General features: G+C 37.9%; 1 protein-coding gene across 1 annotated transcript; it reads right to left on the reverse strand.

Annotated features, from left to right (window-relative positions):
• Positions 1 to 16,566: 16,566 nt before the first annotated feature.
• Positions 16,567 to 17,517, reverse strand: FOXR2 (forkhead box R2). Its single transcript, XM_004695320.1, has one exon. It carries the CDS (start codon positions 17,515 to 17,517, stop codon positions 16,567 to 16,569), a length of 951 nt encoding a protein of 316 aa, XP_004695377.1.
• Between the last annotated feature and the right edge of the window lie 7,099 nt (positions 17,518 to 24,616).

Here is a 24,616-nt window from a genome sequence, read left to right on the forward strand (position 1 = left end):
TTAGTATTTAAAAAAGTCTTTATTTTAAAGATTTAAAGACCCATTCTTCCATACCATCTATTTTATTCTCATGGCTTTCTCCACAAAATTTTAGCTCCTTCATTGATTTTTAAAAAATATTTATTTATTTATGCATATAGAACTGGGGTATAGGCCAGAGGTATGGGGGGTGAGAGGACTCACAGAGACAGAGTGGGGAGCAGAACAACAGATGTACTTAAGTGCACTGTTGAGAGCAGTAGTGGGCAGGTCAGGAGAGGTCTGCCATGCCATGTGGGTCAGCTCCCCCCATGGCTGGGGATCTAATTCCTGCTGCAGTGGCTGCTATAACTTCTTAGTGCTGTGCTTTAACTCATTGTGCCACCAGGAAGGGCTTTCATTGATCTTTTAACATACTGTTCTTTCTTTCTAATTTAAAGTTCAAGTATGTTTTCCTGTTTGCTATGTTTCCTATAACATTCTTTTAATTTTCTGCATTATCTCTTATTTCTTTGAGTTTTTTTGATTATGGCAATTTTGAATTCTTTGTCTATAAAGCAGAAACATTCTGGAGACTGATTTTCTTTCTGTGGTGTATTGTTCCAAGGAGGGCTTCCTTGACTATTTATATTTTTCTTTTCCTCATTGTTTTTGGGATTGCTTTACTACACGTGGTTTGCCTATGTATATCAAGGTTGTTGTGGCTAGTGGGTATCTATCTAGGCAAGTCTCTGGAGGGTGTTGTATATGGTCTTGTGGCCTCTAGATATATGGATTTACTCACTGACTCAGTGACTAGACGATGGCTGACAGAGTACTGTGAAAGTTCACAAGAACTGTGTTGTTTTGTATGGAGTGGATGACTGCTGGAATTGAAGATCATAAGGTTTTGGAGTGCTCTGTGTTCCTCCCTGTGGTGCATCTCACCTCTCAGCTGACCTGGTTGGGGCTGGCAGAGTTCCACAGTGGTTAATGAGAACTTTGTTGTTCTTGGTGGGGTCAGTGCTGCTTATCCTGGTGGTCACAAGGTCTCAGGGTACTCAGTGTCTCTCCCTGAGGTGCAGCTCTCTTCTCCCCTGAGTGGGCTGGGCTCACAAAATTTCACAGGAATTGAGTTTTTCTGGGCTGGGTTGATGTCTGCTCAACCTGGAGGTTTCAAGGCCACTAGGTGTTCTATGTATATTCTAGTTTTATGGCTCAACATATTATCAATACTGGAGAATATTCCATGTGCATTTGAAAAATACGTATTGTCTTGTTACGTGCAATGTTTCATTATTAAACTATCTTTTTTAAAAAAAGATTTATTTATTTGCGCACACAGAACTGGGGTACAGGCCAGAGGCTCAGGGGCGGTGAGAGGCTTCACCAGAGACAGAGTGGGGAGCAGAACAGGCAGATCGACAAAGTACACTGCTGAGGGGAGCAGCGGGTGGATCAGGAGAGGTCTGCCACGCCATGTGGTCACCTCCGGGGCAGGCGGGAATCAAACTCATGTGGAAGTGGCTTTAGCTTCGCAGTGCTGTGCTTTAACCCGCTGCGCCACCAGGGAGGGCCACATTATTAAACTATCTTTATAAATTAAACATAGGCTCCTTGCCATCCCACTGTTTGCTCCGGCTGGCCAGGCCTGAGGGTGCACAGGGCAGCTGTGTGGCAAGGAGGAAGGCAGAGAAGCTCTGGAGCAATGCAAGGAAGACAGGAGCCCCCTCTGGACTCGCATAGCACCTGTCAGGCACCGCTGCCGCCAGGCCTAAGAGGAAGGCAAACGGTGACACTACCAAGGCCAACAAACCAAAGGCGAAGGATGAGCCTCAGAGAAGATCCGCTCCGTTGCCTGCTAAACCTGCTCCTCCCAAACCCGAGCCTAGGTCTAAGAAGGCCCCGGCAAAGAAAGGGGAGAAAGCACCCAAAGGGAGGAAGTGGAAAATAGAGAGAGGCAAGGACGCGAACAACCCTGCGAAAAAGCAAACACGCCGCCACAGCCCAGTCACAGAAAGTAGAAGGCGCGGGAAACGCCAAGTGAAGTGTGCGTTTTGGATAGCTGCGTACTTCTAGTGACTCTGCGGTTTGAAGTACAATTTTTTAAATTGAGTTTTACAAAAATGTATATATTTTTTGTTATATTATTAGCACACAGTTCACTATGTTGTCGTCTTTTGTGGAAAGGGCAAATACCACTAATGGAATGTCTTAGAGACTGGATTGAAATGGGGGGAAAACAGGATTTTATATGGTTTGCCATTACTTGCTCTTCTTGGTTCCCAGGAGAGAGTCTGTGACAGTCACAAGTCAGCCCGTTTGCCTCAGAAGCTTTCTAGTGTGGGGAAGCAAACTTCATGTCTTCTCTTTCCCAACACCATCAACATAGATTTGACCTCCTGAAACCAAGGGCCATTTTGTGGCATTGGCGCCCCTAAAATAATCTGTGTGTCCTTGGGCTTTCCAGTGGTGACTTCGAAATAGCGTTGCTCAAAAGAGCCAAGATTCCTGTTTGTAGTTTGCGAAGCAGTCCACTATGACCCTGAAGTTTTTAGTTAATTTCCTCCACATCAGAGCTGGCCTATGAACAGCTCTTACATCCATGCAAAATGTCCACTCCTGCTGCGAACGTTTCCTGTTCACAGCAACTGCAGCAGGAGACTTTGTTGAATTTTGAGGGAGCAGAGTTTGGAAGTTGTAAAATGTTAAGGATTGTCACTGTGGTACTGTTGGAAGTCACTACTTCTGAAAAGTGTCTTCTAAAACTGGATATAAGTTGGCTTGGTGGTGAAAGAAATCCTTCCCTATCCAAAGTCCTAAAGATATTCTTTATGCCTTGTAAACGTTCTATTGTTTTGCTTTTCGTGTTTGTCTTTTGTCTTCCCTGAACTGATTTGTGTGAAAAGTGTGAGATAATAGGTTCGATATTTTTTTCCATATGGGTGATTGTCCCAGCACCATTTTCTGGAGTTTCCTTCCCCACTGATTTGTAACAATGACTATTTCATAAACCAAGTTTGTGTATGTGTGTCTGTCTTGACACACAGGTTAATCTGTTTTACTTGTGGCATTACTATAAAATCCTGAGTGCTACAACTTCAGAAAAAGGTCTTGATACTTCAGGATAAACCCCACCTCCACTTCTGACACCATCACCAAATTTTTCTTCCTGGGGAGTATCTGGGCTGCTCTTAGGCATTTGTTCTTCCATACAGCTTCTAGAATCACACTGTCAAATTCTAAAACAAACAAAAAACAAGTTGGAATTTTTATTGGATTTATATTGAATTTCTAAATTAATTACGATATTAGGGCCTCCAGTCCATGAACACAGTATAGCTCTCCGTTTATTTAGGATTTTAAAATGTCTTTCAATAAAGTTTTATAATTTTCTCCATAAAAATAAATTAAACATAATATATATTAACTTTGAAAAATGCTCATTTAATTTCCATATATTTTATTAAATTTTTATATTGGCTTCATTATCTTCATTTTGCATTCCACAAAATCACCAGATTAGCCACAGGCTTCTGATAGCGTTGTTTATGTAATGTTGAAATTACATAAAGAGGAAAAATGAAGATCTACAGAGAAAGAGATGGGTTTCTAAGACTGTTAACCCAAAAGAAAGCAAAATAATTCACTGAATTAATGAATTAGGGATTTTGGGGGGGGGTATTTTTATTTTTGCATAAGAGATGGAGGGTGTAGGCTACAGGTGTGTGTTGGAATAGGAGAGCTAATAACCCAGACAGAGTGGGCAACAGACAGGCAGATTTACTGAAATATATTGCTAAAGGGAGCAGCAGGCAAGATTAGAGAGCACTGCCATGCCATATGTGAGTTAGCTTCCTGGCTGGGGAACAGACTTAGGCTGTAGCAGTGATAGTGCTGAGACTTAACTCTCAGGCCACCAGAGAGGCCCTGAATTAGGGGTTGATGGGAATGGTATGTCCTGAATGAATTCCACCCACTAATATTTTTTTTAATAATATAAGTTTATTTTTACATCATTTTGTGCCTTTTCCATCTCAGTTGTAATCCCCATGCCACTCACTAATATTTTATGGAATCTACACCTAGCCCCATGCTAAAGAGATCCCAGAACTAAAATGCCCATCATGCCATGGATTTGCCATAATCTTAATTTCCTAAAGGGTATTGCTGAGACAAAAAAGAGATCCCAGAACTAAAATGCCCATCATGCCATGGATTTGCCATAATCTTAATTTCCTAAAGGGTATTGCTGAGACAAAAAAGAGATCCCAGAACTAAAATGCCCATCATGCCATGGATTTGCCATAATCTTAATTTCCTAAAGGGTATTGCTGAGACAAAAAGGAGGAGTTATGCAGTAATGCTTGATAGAAAAGGGAGGATATGTGGGCTGGAGGCCACCTGCTTTTGTCTGTCATCAGCATGCATCCAGATTCCCAGTTCCGGCAGTTTTAGAGGAGGATGTATTGACCATAGAGATGTCTCTCTATCTCTTCCTCTGGGATCCCCCTCTTTGCATTTCCCTTATAAGTAAACTTTTTATTGACATTCTGTGTGTTCCTTTTTTGGGGTTATTATCAGTTAATTTTTAAGTACAGGGGTGGGGGGAGGACTCACACACAGGCCATCACATTTCCTTTTGAAGTTGCCCTGTAACATGATGATTGTGGATCATTTGAAATATTATTTATATTTATCATTCCATCATGTAGATATGTAGAAACTTGTTTCTTTTTCATAAAATTCATAAAACAGAAATGATATTTTTACCTCTCTGCCTGACTCCTATAGAATTCAGAAATTCTTAATATTTTAAAATATTTTTATTGTATTTTTATTTTCATACAAATACAATTATTTCAATAGGTTCAATAAGAATGCCTTCCTTTTTGCCAGGACATAGTTGGAAACATTGGTTAGCAACCAAGGCTTCAACTATAAAGTAATTCTTTTCAGAATGAAGCTCATTTAACTAGATAAGGTCAGACAGTTTAAGAGTTCTACAGCTGACATTATGGAACCAATGTTCACAAAGCTCTCTTGGGAAAATCAGCCTAAAAATTTAGTTTACAGGGTCGCCAGACTTTAAAGTAAGTAAGGTTACTTCCTGGCAGGCCCAGTAAACAGAGTATTTGGGGGAATCATTAAAAGAAAAGAATGCCCAAATTCAAAGGTATTGTAATTGAAATCTGATAGTGAATTCTTGGTCTGTTTCTCTAACTTCAAGAGACTTAAAAAAAAAAGTTGAATTGGGGCCCTCCCTGGTGGTGCAGCGGGTTAAAGCACAGCACCAAAAAGCTAATGCCACTTCTGCCTGCCCCGGAGGAGATCCACATGGCGTGGCAGACCTCCACTGACCTGCCCGCTGCTCCCCTCAGCAGTGTACTTAGTCAGTCAGCCTGTTCTGCTCCCCACTCTGTCTATGGTGAATACTCTCACCGCCCCTGCACCTCTGGCCTGTACCCCAGTTCTGTACGCACAAATACGTAAATCTTAAAAAAAAAAAGTTGAATCTGGGGTTACAGCACAGCAATTAGGCTTTTATGGAGTATTGCCAATTCCTAAGTTATGTCAATAATGGATTAATGCTGTTGGAATCAGTTTTGTTTTATGAGCAATAATTATCATTCTTTGAAGATAGTTTTGATTAAAGAAAGAGGAATGACTATGGAGAGACATTTTGTGTTACAACAGAAAGCTGTTCATTGTCTATAGTATGCCCTAGTGATTGTCACAATGTAATCACATTGATTGCCTTTGACATACTTTGCATTCTTAAAATTGTGGGTAACTTACAGATAGACAAATGGATATGTAAATTATGTTCTTCAGCTTCAAATTTGATTAAGTGTCCTTCCCTAATTGGAAAAGACACTTTTTTCTCCTTTTGTAGTTTATCTCAATCTTTATTTAATCCAACCAAGTTCCATTTTTAAAAAGATTTTATTCATTTATGCATACAGAACTGGGGTGCAGACCAGAGGTTCAGGATTCATAAGAGAATTCACCAGAGACAGAGTGGAGAGTAGAACAGCCAGATCTACAAAGTGGCCTGCTGAGGGAGGCAGCGGGAGGGTCAGGAGAGTTCTGCCACTCCATGCTGCCACACCATGTGGATCACCTCCAGGGCAGGGGTTTGAACTCCCACTGAAGAGGTGAAGGCCATTTACATTTAGAGATAATATTGATATACTGGCACCTACATTTGCCATTTTGGTCCTTCTGTATTTTTATTCCTTGTTTTGAACTGTTCTTGTTCATTTTTCTGTTGGATTTGAGGGCTTCTTGTAGTAGTTTTTGGAGTGGGGGTGTAGTCTTGACGAAATTGTGGAGTTTCTGTTTGTCTGAGAATATCCTTATTCTTTCTTCATAGAGGAAGGAGAGCTTCACAGGGTAGAGTATTCTTGGTTGGCATTTAATGCTTCAGAGTTTGTTGAGAATGTACCTCCATTCTCTTCTTGCCCATAGTGTTTCTTCAGAGAAGTCTGATGTCATCCGAATCGGTTTCCCTTTGTAGGTTATTTGTTTCTTCCGTCTTGACATTCTCATTATCTTCTTTATCTTGCAATCTTGGAATTTTCATTATGATATGTCTATCTGTTCTCCTCTCATCATGGTAGTTTGGGGTTCTTCTTGATTCTACTTTCATCTCCTTCAAATTAGGGAAGTTCTCTTCTATTATCTCTGTGAATATTTTCTCTATTCCTTGGCCTTTCTCTTCGCCTTCTGGGATACCTATAACTCTGATGTTTCTTTTCCTAATGGTGTCAGATAGCTCTTGAAGTGTTTCTTCAATCCTTTTCCTTTTTACTTCTCTTTCTTTTTCTTTTTTAATTCTCTTTGTTTCTGTGTCTTCGAGGGTGCTGATTCATTCTTCCATTTCATCTATTCTGTTTTCATAACTTTTCCCAGCATTCTTTATCTCTTCTAGTGGCCTTTTCATCTCCTGCATTTCTTCTATTTCCTTTTTTAATGTCTCATTTTCTTGTCTCATTTTTTTTTTCATTTATTTCATTTGTTTCCTTCAACTCCTGGATGGCTTGCCTCATTTCATTTTGTTTGTTTATCATGATGATTCTGAATTCTTTATCTGGTAGGTTGAACAGTTCTTCTATTTCTTTGGTGGTTTCTGTTGACTGGTCTTTTTGTGTTGAACTTTCCCCCTGTGGATTTGTTTGAATATTTGTTTGTCTTCTTTTCCCTGTTGTGTATTTTCTAATACTTTCTATTCGCTGAAATACGGTGTTGCTATTATTGGCTGGCTTTTTTTTTTTTTTTTTTGATGTTCTTTCTGGAATAGCTGAGGGACTTCCAGACACTTCAGTTGTGGATGGTATTCCATTGTGTGCAATTGTGTCTTTTGTCTCAGCTGGTAACAGTCAGGGGTCTCTTGTGTTGTTCAGCCTCTTCTAGTAGCACGTTGAGGTCGTGTTTTTGGAAGGTGTCTGTTGATCTTTGTAGCCTTCAGATGTCCCAGGTTCCCTCTATGCTTGGTGTGCCCGTGGTGGTTATGATGAATTAGAAGTGTTGTAGGTCTCCCTTGAGCTGGGCCTTTGGCTGAGTCAGTGGCTGGCTTTGTTTACACTCTAAGTACTGTGAGCTGTTCTGGCTCCCAAGTCTTCAGGCCTCTGTTGTGGGGGTGGGATCTCCCCCTCCCCACAGGAGTGCAGTTAAGGGCTGAAATCCTCCCAGCTGAGCAGGCTGACCATCCTCCCTTTGAGTGTCCAGGGGTCTTTTTGTTTTTAGTCCAAATAGTCCCACCCTGAGTAGTGCCTCCCCCCTCCCTGAGGTCCTTTCACAGAGCCCAACTGTATCTCTTTAACTCCAGGGTTTTACCACAGATTTTGTGGGTAGATGTGGTAAGCAGGTAGACCCCTGAGCAAGTCTCCCCATTTGAGGCACTTCCTAGGACCTCTCTATGTCGAATGTGCCCATGCAAGATTATTAAAAGTGCTGCATTATCCTAGGGTTGGGGCTGTGGTTGGGTCCTGTCTAACTGTTTTTTTTTTCCTCCCTTTAACTCAGGGGCTTTGTGAGTCTTGCTGACCATGCCTTAAGAATGGCACCAAGACCTGACCAAACCCTAATGTTGCCTAGTTTCAGATCTCTGTTGTGGGGCAGGAGATGTAGGTAGGGCTAGAGGGGCCCCAAATGCCAGTTCCTCCAGTTCCTCTTTTCTGCCTTCCGGGCTCTAAGTAGAGCAGGGTTTTTTTTTTTGTTGTTTGTTTTTTTGTTTGTTTATTTTTTCACACACACACCCCACCCCCCACACAGCTTGGGATCCACTCACCTAGCTGTGTTGTCTCAGTTTATATCCAGGGCATTGTCAGGGCTGCTGGGGCAAAGGATGGCAACACATCTGCGGCTGCTGGGGCAAAGGTCAGCAACACTTCTACGGATCATCCTTGGGTCTCTGGTTCCGAGTTGCAGCCTTTTCCCACAATTTGGTTTCCTCTCCCTAGCTGAATTGTCTCAGTTTATCTCCAGGGTTGTAGCAGGGCTGGGGCAAGAAGCCACTGAGCAGCTGCAGCTGCGGCAGCAGGCAGTTTCCCTCTGTAGCGCTTCCTGGCATCCGGGCGCCTAGATTTTTAAAGGAGCAGAACGAGTAGGAAACCACTGGTGTTCCCAGATCAGAGTTGCAGGGTTCGGCTAATCCTGCCTGTGTGGCTTCCCTTATGGGAACTCCACAATCGCCGGTTCTCCCTCAGTTATCTTCCTTCTAGTGAGTCCAGGGCATTCTCATTTGGGTTGAAACCCATAGCATGTAAGTCTATAGTCCATTTTTATATAATCCCGTGTGAGTTTGGATGTAATTGTCTCAGTGTCTTTATTCTGCCGCCATCTTGCCGGTTCCCGAGCTGGTCGAGCTGATCAGTGGCTTTGCAGAGTGCCCAGGTGCTCCTGGTGGGGTCTGCAGTTTCAGCGTTTTTTCCCTGTACCCAGGTGTTCTGGATCAGATTTGCAGTCTTTCCACAGCCTGGGCTCCACTCACTGAGCTGAGCCGTCCCCCTTCACCTCCAGGGTTTACTGTGGGGCAAAGCGGCTCCTGAAGCCTGCCGAACTTCCAGGCGCCTGGGTTTTCCCAGGAGTTCCCGGAAGGGAACTCCCCAATTGCTGATTCTCCCTCAGTTATCTACCTTCTAGTGAGTCCAGGGTATTTTCATTTGGGTTGAAACTCGCAGTAAGTAAGTCTGTAGTCCATTTTCAGTCCTCAATTCCTATGCAAGCCTGGATGAAGTGATCTCGGTGTCTTTACTCTGCCACCATCTTTCAGAAGTCCCTCCCCTTCCTCTTTTTATTCAAGAGAGTTTTGGCTATTCCATTTGTATGTGTGTGTTTGTGTGTGTGTGCATGATTCTATGCAAATTTCTGTGATATTGTTCTATTGCTTTGAAGAATACCAAAAAGAGTTTTATTGGAATTGCTTTGAATCTGTAAATTGCTTTTGGTAGGGTGGTCGTTTTATGTTAATTCTTCTGATCCAATAGCAAGGACTGTCTTTCCATTTCTTTGTGTTTTCTTCTATTTCCTTCAACAGCTTTTAAAAAATATTTATTTATTTATTCATACAAGAACCATGTTACAGGCCAGAGATGCAAGGGAGGGAGAGATGATTTACCGGAGACAAAGTGGGGGAACAGAACAGGTGGATCTATTGAAAATATTCTGCTGAGGGGAGCAGAAGGAGAAGCAGGTGAGGTCTGCTGATCCATATGGGTTAGCTCCCTGGCCAGGGATCAAACTCATGCTGTAGTGACTTCCAATAGCTTCAGTGTGCTGAGACTTAACCACTTGCACCACCAGGTATGTCCTCAGTAGTTTTTTGTTGTTGTTGTTGTTGTTGTTGTTAATTTTCTTTGTATTGTTCTGAACTGGGGTACAGGCCAGAGAAACAGGGGTGGTGAGAAGATTCGCCAGAGACAGAGCAGGGAGCAGAATAGGCCAACTGACGAACTACACTGCTGAGGGGAGCGGTGGGCCTATCAGGCGAGGTCTGCTGCCCCATGTGGGTCACCTCCGGGGTGGGGATTGAACTCATGCTGAAGTGACTTTAGCTTCTTAGTGCTGTGTTTTAGTCCACTGTGCCACTGGGGAGGGCCCATAAACTGGTTTATTTTTTAATATATTTTTCTGTGAAACTTTTAGGATTCTCTCTCTGTATTATCATATTACATGGTAATAGTGATAGTTTTCCTTCTTTCCCTATTTGGACTACTTATATGTCTTTTTGTTGTCTAACTGCTCTAGCTAGGACTTCCAGCATTAAAGAGCAATGGCGAGAGTGCCTATCTTTGCCTTGTCCTAGATCTTAAATGTTTCTCATCATTAAGAATGATCTGGCTGTAGGTATGTGATATATAGGCTTTTAATATGTAGGTTAGTTCTTTGTATTCCAAGAATTTAGAGGGCCTTCATCATAAATGGATGTTGAAATTTGTTGAATCCTCCCTCAGTGTTTATTGATATGGTCATCTGGTTTTTATTTTTCTTTTTGTTGATGTATTGAATTACATTAATTGATTTTTGGATGTTGAACTATCCTTGTGCCCCTGGAATAAATATAAATATTCACAGTAATCTCTGATTTTCCTCGGGATATCTGCTGTGTATGTGTTATAATTTTCTCTCATTCATTTATGATACTATTTAGTTGAGCTTTCTGCCTGTTTCTTTGTGATCCTAGCTTTAGGGTTGTCTATTTTGTTTCTTGTTCTGTATTGCATTCTGGAGAGTTGTGTCCTCCTTATTGTTTGTATGAATGCATTTTTAAACTATTCTTTGATTTCCCCACTAATCCAATGGCCTCTTATTAGCATGTTTTTCAGTCTCCACATAACCACATAGTATGGGGGTTTCTTTCTTTCTTTTCAGAGTTGATATCTAGTTTGATGCCTTTTTATGGACAGAGAAGATAGCTGATAAAATTCCAATCTCCATGTCTTTGTTGATGCTTGCCTTGTGTCCCTGACATGGTCTATCCTAGAGAATGATCTATGTGCTCTTTTGAAGAATGCATATTCAAGTTTTTTCGGTGTAGTGACCTGTAGAAGTCTGTAAGACTCATCTTTGTTAAGGGCTATTGTGTCCTTGTTTATTTATTTATTTTTTTGGTCTCATATATCAGTGCATTGGTGAGAGTGGGATGTTTAAGTCTCCTACTGCATATGTATTTTCTCTACTGTCTGTATTCAGATTTGCAAGTAACTGTCTAATGTACTTTGATGACCCTTTGTTTCATGTGCAAATATTGATGAGTGTTCTAACTTCAGGGTGTGCTCTCCCCTTGAGCAGTGTGTAGTGTCCATCAGTGTCTCATTTGTAGCTTGAAGTCTATTTTAACTGATATAGGTATGGTTGCTCTTGCCTTCCTTTTGGTGCTTTTTATTGGTAAATTGGTTTCCAACATTTTACTTTCAATCATGTTTACCTTTACAGCTTAGATATGTTTTCTGTAGGCAGCGGAAGTTTGGATTTTATTTTCTAATCCATGTGCTACTCTTGGTCTTTTTTATTGGTGAGTTTAGTTCATTAATATTTAGGGTGATTATTGATACATGAAAGTATGTTTGACATTTTGGTCATTTTTTGTGGCTTTACTCAATACCTTGTTTAGTTCTTCCTGTTCCTTCCTCTTTGCTTTAGATTTTAAGTCTTTTAGTATTTGTTGTAGTGGGGGACTAAGTAGTAACGAGTTTCTGAAGATTTAATTGGTTTGTTTTTGCTTCTTCACTTTTGGGAAGTTCTCTTTATTTCCTTGGGTAGTTTCTTATTTGTTTTTCTTCACCTTGTTTGATTCCTATGACTTTATATTCCTTTAAGTGTTTCTTCATTTTTTCATTTTATACCTGTTTTTCCTCTTCTTTTGTGGTTTTTTTTTTAATGTCTGTATCTTTAGCGTACTGATTTATTCTTCCATTTCATCTATGCCTATTTTCTTGGCTGTGTCCAGAGTTATTTAGCTCCCCTGTTGATTTTTTATACATGGTACAGCTCTTTTATTTTCTTATTTAAAGATTTAATATCATTATTTTGTTCACTGATTATATTTTTCATATTCTTTACCTTTTATTCAAGTTTTTTTAAAAATTATAGTGATTCTGAATTTTTTTGTCTGTCATGGAGAGAAATTCTTTCTTGTCGACATTGTTGGTTTCTGGCGGCTGACTTCCTTTTAGGGGTGATTGTTTCCTGAAGGTCTTAGTTGACCACTTGTATTTTCCTTTCTCCCAGTTGTTTGACTTCAGATTTGCTATGCAAACAGGGCCATCATGTCCTTGGTATTGGTAGGTATTACTTCAGGGTACATCTACCAGGGATCAAGACTGAGAGCTAAGCTGGGTCCAGCATAGTCACACCAAGGTTGGCGAGGACTTCGATGCCCTGGATGGACAGATGTGAGCTCACCTTTGAAGTAATTCTGTCTCTGAGTGATGCGGCTTCATGCCAAGGTGTACACCTTCACTCACAGGGCCAGCCCAGGCCTACATTGTGGCACTGGTCTTGGTGAGAATTTGGATGCTGTGAGCAGACAGATACATGCTCTCACTGGAGGTTTCTGAACCTCTGTGTACTCTTATTAAAGTTTCAATCTTGTTCTTCTGTGCCTTGATTATGCCTCTCATAACATTCTTTTTCTTTTCTGCATTTTGTATAGTTCATTTGTTTTTCTGTTTTATTTCTTTGAATTTATTAATTATGGCAATTTTGAATTATTCATCTGACAAGAAGAATTTCTCTGTCCGTGTTATTGGGTTCTGCAGTTTGATTTTCTTTGTGGTGTGCTGTTCTCATGAGGGTTTCCTTGGGAGTTTGTATTTTTCCTTCCCCCACTGTTTGCTTGGGTTTATCTGCTGTCTTTTGGGCTTTTATTATGTATCAGTTCTGTTTCCCTTTTTTTCTGGGGTAGTGCTGAAGTCCCCTCAATGCTCCCTCAGGCCTTGCCATACCAATGCCTAGATTGATTGGCATGTGTCGTTCTGAATCTAGAGACTTGAGTTTTGGGGACCTCACCTCTCAAGGCCTTTTTCAGGTGGCCAACAGGGCAAGGATTTATTGAAACTTACTAAGGGTAGATGAGGGTTGATGATATAGGACACAGCCTTGCTAGGCTCAGGCTTGGAACTGGTCTGAGAACAGGGACTGGCAGGCTGAATGGAATGTCCTTCATGGTTTAGCTGAAGGTCTGTGGTAAATAGCTTACGTGGTTGCAGGTTGGGCCTGTGCCGGCACCTGAGGAGCTTGTGGCCACTGATAGGGTCACCTGTGGATAAGGGAGAGTCCCAGATGTAGGGCACAGCTCTGCTAGGTCCGGGCTTGCACTCAGTCTTGGTATGTGCCCTTTATATGAAGAGTTCTCTGTTCCAGTAAGTTCTGTCCTAGATTGTTTTTAGATGTAGCTACGGCTCCAGATTGCTTGGCACAACTGAACAACCCCACCTCACCCTTTTTTGCTCAGTTCTTAGTATGGCAAGCCTGATGGCAACTAGTCAAGCTACACTTCTCCTCTTCTGAAGACACAGAAGCTAGACACTCCAAGTCTGAGCCCAGTTCCATGTCCTCCACTCACTCAGAAACCTTACATATCTCAGCCTTCCCTCTTGAACCTCCCAAACATGTCATACCAACCCTGCCCATTCTTCTCTTCCAGAATTTCACCAAGATGTCATCCAAAATTTGGCCCATACCGCTTCCTTCCCCCCATCCCATATCACTACCATCAGCCTATTAATCTTGTCAACTACAGTTGCCACCTGTGTAACCTTCCCAGAGTTGTCCAAATTCAAATCTGTAAAAAAAAAAAAAATCAGTTTTGACAATTTTTTTCCCCGATGGTTTATATGTCCTTTGAAAAAGTCCTGGTATATTTAGATTTTATTTAAAATGCAATGGTACCTATTGGCCCTCTTCTGTTCTTGCTATGATGATGTTTCTGAACTATTGAAATAATATTTTGAAATACAAGTGTTCCACAGCACATATTATGAGCTAGATTTAGGACCAAGAATGAAAAAACTAGGCAGGAACTGGACTACAAGGAAAATGCATTCTAATTTCAAAGATGAAATGACATGAGAGTTGTCTGTAATGGCTAAAAGGCAGGTGAAACTTTTTCACACATACAAAAGGACACTAAAAGTAACACAGAAGGTGGGGAAAATTGATTAGCTTCCTTCAAACTGCTCATCCTCCAGGTATATGGTTCTGCAGTATATTCAGCAACAAGGATAGCAGGTCAAAGACAGTTTGCTACTGATACAGAACGACTGTGGGTTCTTGAAAAATTATGAGAACACAGCGAAGGTTTGATATATGAGTTTGACCAAAAAAAAAAAAAAACCCTCATATTCTGCTTATAAGTCAATATGAAATCCTTTCTTGAAGAAGAGAAAGGCACAGAAAAGAGGTATGTAAGTGCTACTTAAAATAACAGATTTTCAAATTCAGGGTAGTTTTCAAATTGGGTTACAAATGCAAGCCAGGATGCAGGATCAATGTGTGATGTTATTTTACTTAGACAAACAGAATTCTGTGCTATCCAAATATTTTTTTATTCAGTTCAACATAAAAGTATAGATCCAGATAAATATAGGAAAAAATATCACAAATTCAATGAGAAAAAAGGAGGCTTTGATTATACAGGAAAGAGCATCTGTCTTAACCATATACCAGGGCTGACAAACATCAGGCTGCTGCTGACATTGACAAACTTTTCGCTGACATGGGAAGTAGTGAATATTACACCTGCCCAACTGATTTTAAAGCCTCCTCCACCAAACTAAACAGTATCAGTTACAAGCATTACTGTTGGTATAGATAAAGAATGACTTTGAAAAGCAACAAGTATGAAGATGCAATTTAAATTACCAGGATATTGGTGAGGAAGAAAAGTAGGATCAAGAAATTTCTCTGAAGAAATATATGCCTTCATTTGAACTTCCTGAGATAACCAAAGATTGCCACCCCCAGCCACTTTTATTATTTTTCTTCCCAGAGTAGAAATAAAGTTCAGGAAAAAAATTAATAGAGATTTTCAAAGCCCAAAAGTGCTGAACAACAGCAGAAAATTCAAGTTCAGTTCTGAAAAATGAAAGTTTTTTGGAGAATTTACACATTTTAAATTTATATTACATATACACAAAATATAGTTTGTAATAAAAATAGTTTTGTTAGTTTCTTATTTTGGAAAAATTGTATGCTATATTTGGGGGGACTGAGAAACAGACACTGAATATTTATAACCAAAATGTTTTAATCCCAAAATATGCTGTCAACTTTGTCTTTGTTTTATAAAGAAATAGCATCTACACTTTTCTTGAAGAACTTTTTGCATGTTCTTTTTGCATTCAACCTAAATATATACAGTTTTGCATGAGTAATAATGACCATTACAAAAAATGTAAACTTTTCAGTTGATTTACAATTATATGGAATTAATCAACTGTATTTTAGAGGCATTTTGCATCCCTTAGCATTGAAAGTTATGAAACTAAATAAATCTAATATATTTTATCCTAGGTATTTCCTAACAATTTCTAGCACAAAAGGCAGAAATCTGATATAGCTATGCTTAAATCTGATAGAGAAGTTTATTTATAAAAGATATTAAAGGGAATTCTGAAATTAGAAAAGCAGATGCTGAAATGTTTATTGTTATTTTTAATTTTTAGCAAAAAACAATACTTGATAACTCTTTGATCCCAACAGCAAGCACACAGGACCAAGTTCAAACACCTAGAAAGTACACAGAGGGCATTTTGCTCACCCTTTTTTTTTTTTCCACTCATAGCCCCAGTAAAGATAAATTGTTTCAAAATTTCCTATCATTCTCCTAAATAATACATTTGCTTCCCCCCTCCACCCTCCATTGTTGCGATAAAGTTTTTTCTCCAGTTTATAACCCCAGCAAATCCCTATTTTTCAAAACTAGCTCAAAAGAAACTCACTTTTCAATGCTTTTCTCCAAGAATGTTCCGCCATTGCTTTGGCAATCCTAAACACATTTCACATCAAATATCTGTTTTATGTGTGTTTTTCACTAAACCTGTCAATATTCTCAGCACCTAAAATGGAACTTGTCACTAGCATTTTTTGTGTTTTTTTCAATTAAAGTTTGAACATAAGATACAAATGAGATCCTAAAAGATAAAATGTGTCCTTTAAAGAGGGACATTTTAATCTTCAGGCTTTAATCTTCACACTCGGGTTATCTTTATGCATATATACCTCCTATTGGTGCATATGCACTTCTCAGCCCCAGCTCTATCCTGTATTTTATAACTTATACGCCACCATTCACACTAATGTATGAGCATACTCTCCAGTAAACAGAACTCCTTTTCTCATAAAATATGTTCTCCCTTTCTTACCTCCATGTCATTGTTCTTAGGATTTCTAATTTCTGCTCTAAATGTACAACTTTATTGTCTCCAAGTAGTTTTTCCAGTTGTATTTAAGTTCTGTCTCCTTTATACAAAGTTTTCACTTTATTTAGTGCCAATCTTATAGCAATAAAAATAAGTGTGTAACCTACGAGGCAGGCTAGTCTTAGAGATTAATGAAGGTCAATCAGGTTAAGCAGTGTTCCAGAATCAGAGCAACAGTAATTTAAAGGTCAAAGAGGGAGAATATCACATCAGGTTGGCTCATACACTCCTGGATGCTTTCCTTTCGAGCAGAAGCTAAGGCTCGAGTCTCTTCCTGAAAACGGCGGTGTCCCTCCTCAGTAAGCCTCCAAAGGCCAGACCGTGCCTTTGTAGTGACCCCATCCTGAAGGTTGATTGGAGCCTTCTCAAAGCTACCCAAGAAGCACAGGTTGTGGCGGATAGTGTTCTTCCAGCCATCTGGAGCTGTCCAGAAAAAGGGGAAATGCTGTCGGGTGAAATTGTAGATTTCCTGCACATTCAGGCCACATGGGGGGCTGTTTCTTAACGCCAAGGCAATCAGGTGACTATAGTTGAGGGGAGGTCGTGACCAGGACCTCTTTTCCTGGCTGTTACCTTGCCTTAGCTTTTGGCCCTGGAAGCTCTCCTCTTTCTTAGAGAACTGGGGGACCACAGAGGAACTGCCATCTTGTCCCTCAGTCTCCTCTTCTGTGATCTGCCAATTGCTGGGGAAATTGGTGAACTGCTTCTGCAGGGGCGACTGCTTGCTGGAGGAAGATGGTAGCAACTCCATCACTGTGGTCTCTGGGTAGTTAGACTCTTCATCCTTTGGGAGTGACTGAGGAGAAGGGAGTATGCTTGTTACATCCTTTTTGTTACCATGGCTTGGGGCCTCCTGATTGCCAACAGGGCATACAATATTAGGATTCACCCACATCCATAGGTTGGGTTCAGAGTCAGGACCATCGTCATCAGTACTGGTTTTCCTTCCTTGAGTCACTTTTGGAGGCTCCATTACTCTCAGTCTGTATTTGGCAAGATTTTGCTCCGCTAAGGGGTGCTGGTCTGTGGTACAAGGCAGAAAGAATTCATTCCCCATGTCCCAGTCCAGCATGCCTGGGACCTGACCATGAAAGCTGTACCAGAACTCAGGATTTTTTAGTTTTAGGTCCATTTTGAGTAGACAAAAAGGAAGAGGGAGACTTCCAAACAAAAGATACCTCTCAGGCACTTTTCAAAGCAGAAGTACTGTTTTTGATGTAGTAGAACTCATCTAGGCAGTTTATCAATAAGCTTGATAGAGATACTGGGAAATTTATACCAATTCTTCATGGACGAGTGGCCAGACTTAGAGAAACCCCGGTGTCCTGGAACAGAGTTTAAAAGTATTAACAGTTAATGTTACTATTATTATTAAGTTTATATAAAGACCACTCTGTCAGTCTGCATGGAGCGTATTCCAGATTCAAGAGTCTATTTTTTGCTTTCTTTTCCAGCTAATTTATCATTTCAGCTTTTTTCCTTCATACTTCACATCCCAGAAACACTGAACTTCTGAGATTTTCATGTTACATATATATACTGCTATTTGCCCAGGGTTTTTTGCTCAAGCTGATACCTCCACATGGAATGACCTTATGTTAACAACTGTCAACTCATTTTTTTAAGACTCAAGGAAGTCTACTATAACAAAAAAAAAATGCTGATTCCACCTCCCCATATAGAATTAAAGAATCTCCTTCCAAGTAGGGCAATGACCTTGTCAAAACAAGGAACCAGTTGTGAAGTACTCAGTTTTTTGTGCCAACCCCAGAGAGCCTGGCAACATTTTAACTTTCAGTAGTCCCTTATCCCACAGTCACACCAGAACATATTATTGAAACTATCAAATTAGATCATGTATATCATTAATTAATGTATAATATATGCCAATACCTAGTTTTAGTGTTTGCCTGATATAATAAGTTCCATAAATATAAGCTTGTATTTATGTTATTTTTAAAGGTTTCTCTTAAAAATCAATTAACAAACAGAAATCACACTAGGAAACAAAAAAAGATTTATTTTAATGACTATTATGAAATGCTTATTTAGTTTATAATTTTTTTTAAAGATTTATTTATTTATTCGTACAGAACTGGGGTACAGGCCAGAGATGCGGAGGGTGAGAGGATTCATCAGAGACAGAGTGGGGTACAGAACAGGCAGATCGACAAAGTACACTGCTGAGGGGAGCAGCGGGCGGGTCAGGAGAGGTCTGCCACACCATGTGGACACCCATGGGGCAGGCGGGGGGGGAACTCATGCGGAAGTGGTTTAAGCTCCTTTGTGCTGTGCTTTAACCTGCTGCGCCACCAGGGAGGGCCCTAGTTTATAATTTTTTGAATTTATTTTTTTACTTATTTATACATATAAGACTGGGGTGTAGGCTACAGATATGGGGGGTGAGAAGATTCACCAGAGACAGAGTGGGAAGCAGAACAAGCAGATCTATTTAAATACATTGCTGAGAGAAGCAGTGGGAGAAACAGGAGAGATCTGCTGCGCTATGTGGGTTAGCTTCCGGACTGGGGACTGAACTCACGTTGCAGTAGCCAGTGATGGCTTCATAGTGCTAAGTCTTTAACAATTGCACCCTCAGGGAGCTCTCTAATTTAGAATTCTTGAGACTGTATTTTGACTCACAGTTTGGTAGCTAATCTGAGCTCAAAAAATCAATCCCACAAAATTTAGATTCTTAATTTGTTAAAGCTTGGAGAGTACTAAACTTATGGAAGCAAGCATCTCTTCATTTAGGATACTTTTCCAAGTGTGCTAAAATACTTCCAAGTGTTGTTGGAACCCTTGTTTGTTGCTATATATTCCTCATTTTTCTCTCTAAGCATTCAATTCAAGTGACTGACATAGGAGGCAAACTCTTTACAAGACAAAAACAAACAAATAAACCATAAAAACAAACAGAAATAGTGTTGAAATAGCCGTGTCCTAGAAGTTTACACAGTTTAATACAAAAAAGTTCTACAATAAGGTTTTAGTAATTATCAAAGAGAACATACTGAATTTAGGAAGATTAGATTCATGATCCTAAGTACAGTGTGCTTTTCATACTATCTCAGTTGCTTTTTATGGCAAGTTACACACACATATATATATTTAAGCTAGGTCAATATGCACAGGGATTTCACATACTTTTCTAACTGTCCTCTTTGTTTCAAATATATGAAAATAATGAATAATATTACATAAGGGGATGAGATAAAGAACAGCTAAGTTCAATCTAATACAAGAAATAAAATATTTCATTAGATAAGAAACATAAACTTGTGAGTAGATTTGAAGCCATTGGTTTGCTGGCCTCTGCTTACCAAGCAGGACCTGGAAGTCAAGAATTTTGCTTCTCTGGGAAAAATGAATCTAAACGTTAAGGAGTAGGATGGGGTGACTTCTACCTATGAAAAGAACTGAAAAAAATAATGATGATAAAGCCCAGCAAATACAGGTCTAAAAAAACAGTCATAGATAAAGCATTGCAACCAGATACTAGGGAAAGCTTCCCACTAGCTACTGAAATTGGTTCTTTAGATCTCTAAGCTCTGTGGTGTACTTAGTGATATAATTAGGGAATAACTCAGAAGCACCATTTTGAGATCTGGTGTTAGTTTGAAGGTCAAAGGGCTGAAAAGAAATAACCAAAAAACCTCCAGAAAGTGAAGCATAAGTTAGTGAATAGAAGTAGAGAACAAAACTTTCCACTTAAGGTGTAAATTGAAATTCCAGAATATATGAAGAAATTTAATAACAAACTGTTACTTAAATTTTTAACTCACTCCAGATACCAATGAAATTATGGAGCCCCCTAGAAAACAAAACAAGTATGTTTAGGATACTCAAAGACATAAAGAACTAACATTTAAATGTACACAATGAAAGGAATTGTCAGATAAACTAAAAGGAAATAATTTAAAATTCTGGATATGAAATATATCAATGGAAAATTTGAATTTGGAATAGATGAGATAAACTCAATTGGACATAGTCAAATTGTAAATTGATGAACTAGAAGATATAGTACTGAAAAACTCATTCAGCAGGTAACAGACGGTAATAAAAAGATAAAAAAATAAAAGAAGAGTTAAAATACATGGAGGATATATTCATCCAATAAATAAGTTTCAAAAGAGTGTGAATAACATGCTAAAGAACCAATCACTAAAGATAAATGAATAATTATCTTCTAGTTTTGAAGAAAAACATGAACTATCAGATCTAGAGTCCACTGAGGAAGATAAATGAAAATCAACCACTTCTAGATACACTGAATAAAATCTTATAATGTCAAAAATAAAGTGTGAGGAAAGATGTGTGTTTGATACAATGACAGCATTGCTGACGTGGATGCTGGTTTTGAGTCAACTTTCAGAAGCTGTGAGAAGCCATTAGTACCTTCTGCCCTTGACACATTACTCATTTGAAATAATCCTCATTATTTCTAAGATTATTTCAATTGCAATATGTTACTGAGATGATTAAACTTTGTTCCACAGTCACTAGGATACATACTTCAGAGTGTATATCTAGAAAATAATTAACCTCCCACTGTCCTAATGCAGTGCAAAAGCTGTATGTATTGGTGTCTATACAATCTGTGTATGGAGTAAGTTAACTGCGGAAGCTAAGATTTAAACTGATAAAGCCAGAGTAGAAACACACTAGCTTACTTTCAATAGGAATGACACTTCACAATATAGGCTGGTTTGGGTGAAAACTAGATTTGAAAAACTGAAGAAGGAGATTCAGATGCCATATTTCATTCTATTCAAGTAATCACAACTCTTTCACATGGACAACTGTTTCAGCTGGGACTATTTTTTTTACACATTGTTGTGTATAAGCAATGGACTCTGACTGAAAAGCTGCTGAGAATTGCTTGTAGGAAGCCTTTTCACAATTACTTTTTAAATTGAGAAATAGTTTATATACATTAAAATGTATAGAATATACACATTTAATATGACCAATTTTGATAATTGTATACACCCACATAACTACCATCCAAAACAAGATGTGAAAAAATTCCTGTCACCTCAGTGGGTTTTCTCATCCCTGTTTTACTTAATCTTCACTGAGTTTTGCAACTACGTTCTGTCTTCTATCACAATTCATTAGTTGTGTCCACATATCTTGTGTAAAAATAATTATATAATAATATTAGTAATAATAATAAAGCTACAATTTTGATAATTTTAAGAGCCACTGGAAGGAAAAAAAATCTTTTTAAAGTGATATCAGCTAGCCTGGAGGAAGATCATAGAGGTTGTTAGAAATATTTACAAATGTTGAAATGAAAATCAGTATAGGTCGTTGTACTATACTAACCAAAAAAGTCAAAGTAAAGCCATTTTCAATCTTTAGTTAAACAACAACATAGTGTTTATACATATACAAGTTAAATGATGTATTTTAGAAATAAAAAGTTAGTCAGAAAGATAACATGAAAAAAGAATTAATGATAAGCAAAGCAACTGATAAATTATTTAATATGACTTCAAGAGTATATGAATTAATGTCTGTATTTAAATGGGCAAACTAAAGTTCTATCCAAAATAATGAGTTCACTTTGTAGTTCAAGCATTCTAAAGTCACTGCTGTATTTTGGAGTGTAGAAATATTCAATAATTGAAGACTTTCTTAGAAAATTTTAATTTAATTATATATGTATCAAAAAGTTCTAAGTTCAAAGGTAAGGGTGTAAATATAGCTTATAGCTTCAAAATCAGCAGAAATAATAGAAAAACAAAGATGCCAAGAAGCTGATATTAAACGGAAAATAAAAAGATGGCATAAATGAGTAAAAATAATTATAATCTCATTATCTTCACCTAACAAAGATAAGTCTGCCATAATCATTTTCTCTTATAACCCAGTTATTATATTTATAAAGGCTACACCTGAAACAAAACCACACCATAATACTAAAATATAAAGAACAAAAATGAAAAGAATACCAAAATGTAAGTAGTGGGGAAATGTTAATATCAAAGAAAGAGCATTAAAGTCAACAGCATAAAGAATAGTGACATTCTTTAATAATAATATAAAAGTACCATGGACTGGGATGCATGTCACAATGTAGTAACTAAACAAGTAAGGTAAAATCTGATAAAATTAAAAAGAGACATTTAAAGACATATAAACAAGACAGAGAAGTAATCTCCATCATAAACAGAAAAGGAAGAAAAAAATAAGAACCTTTCAGCAATAAAATTAAAATATTTTTCTTATGTGTACTGGCACCTACTAAACAGAACATATACATTATTTTCAAAGGTTTCTAAACATTTACCACATTCTAGATTATAAAAAGAATTTTTTAACGTCAAATAATCTGTAACAAACAAACCCTTTCTCTCATCATAATGCAATTAACCATGAACTATAATAAAAGCAAAAACAACTTACAAACAAGGGTGCAGTGATGGTGCACAGGTGAAATGGTGGTGGGAATTTCACAGGGGATACGCCTGAAGGGAGAAAATATACCTTATAAAAAATGAAGAATAATCTAAAGAATATATAAAATTTAAAAAACAATAAATTAAATCACTTTAAAATCTCATTAAGTTAGGTTAAGAATAAAAATCATAATGTATTAAAACAAGTACCAATCAAATAACTATATTCTGAACCTTGTCATACACAGTCAAGAGATATAAATGATGTCTTCCACAAAAAAAAAAAAAAACACAGAAAAACAAGCAAAATGAGTGTACTTTATGAAAGGACACAAAAACAACCTTAACAAATGAAGAGATGTATCATATTTACATATTGAATGGCTCAATATTATAAGACATCAATGTATTTCAATGTACTCTAAATTTCAGTATCACTACAGTTAAACTTTCCAAGGGATTATTAAAAAAAGCAATTCTTCAAATTGATTGTCAATACTATAGGGAAGAGCTAAAGGCTTAGAATACTTAAGTCAAATTAAGTACAGAATGGAGAACTGCCCCTAACAGACACCAAAACTTATAAAGCTAGAGTAACTTAAAAGTGTATTATTAAAAGAGGGAAGTCAAAAGACCAACGAATATAATAGAGTCCAGCAACAAATAATTTATCTTTATTCTTCTTTGCTTTTCTCCCTAGCACCTACCATTCCTTAACATGAAATGTAATTTCACTATTTAGTTTATTGTCTGTCTCTTTCCATTAAGGCATAAGGTCAATGAAAACCAGATTTCTGTGTTGGTTTGCATATCTAATTTTAATGAAGAGTGACCAGATGAGTGCCTAGTAGATTTGTCAAAAAATACTGATTGGATGAATAAATGAAAATCTATATGTGAAAATCAAGGTGAAATTTTCCCGCAAGAAAATTCACTAAATATGTTTATGCTCTTCAGTACAAAAGAATTAGATATCATCACAAAATAAGTTTCATAAAATTTAAAACTCTTAGACAGAGATGGACACCCACATGTGCTATTTTAACCAAAGCTTAAAGTAACAATTGGCAGCAGAAAAGATTTATGAGGACCACACAAACAATCATACTTAAGAAATTAGGACATTTCAATAAGTAAAAGACAACACAATAAAATAACCAAAGGATATGGAAAAGCTCAATCACAGAAAAAAAAACTTGGAAATGTTCAATATAAATATAAGAGATGCTTAACCTCACTAATACTCAGAGAATTTGTAAGTTAAAAAAATAAAATGATATACATATATTAGATTAACAATATGTAATAAATTTGAAGATATATACTATGTAAGATTTCTCATATATATATATATATTTAAAGAATTCTCGCACAAGTGCACACTGAGAACTACATAAGAAAAACCACAGCTTTAAAGGGTAAAGAAAAAAAAGTAACAGCTTAAATATGCACAGTCGTTTCAAAGGGAATATATAAATTAGGGTTTTATCATTCTAATAAATTACTCTAATATTTAAATAATGAGCCAATGCTACATCTATCGATATATATTTCAAATGCAAATTTTTCAATTAAAATGCTGCAATAAATATAAGCTATATACCATTATTTGGGTGAGTGTTTTTAAACCCGCAAAGTAATATTACTTTAAATATCTAGATTAAAAAATGTGCAGAAAAAGTTTTAAAACTATGTGAAAGAAGAAAAGAGGATTATAGAATAAGCAGAAAGTTTCAACTGTGTAATGTGGGAAAATAATAAATTATAAAATACCATTTTATGTCCATTATTTTGGAAAAAATAGAAAAATAATAACATGAA

This window comes from Condylura cristata, unplaced genomic scaffold, assembly GCF_000260355.1.
Source record: "Condylura cristata isolate star-nosed mole 26May11 unplaced genomic scaffold, ConCri1.0 scaffold00059, whole genome shotgun sequence".
NCBI classification, from domain to species: domain Eukaryota; kingdom Metazoa; phylum Chordata; class Mammalia; order Eulipotyphla; family Talpidae; genus Condylura; species Condylura cristata.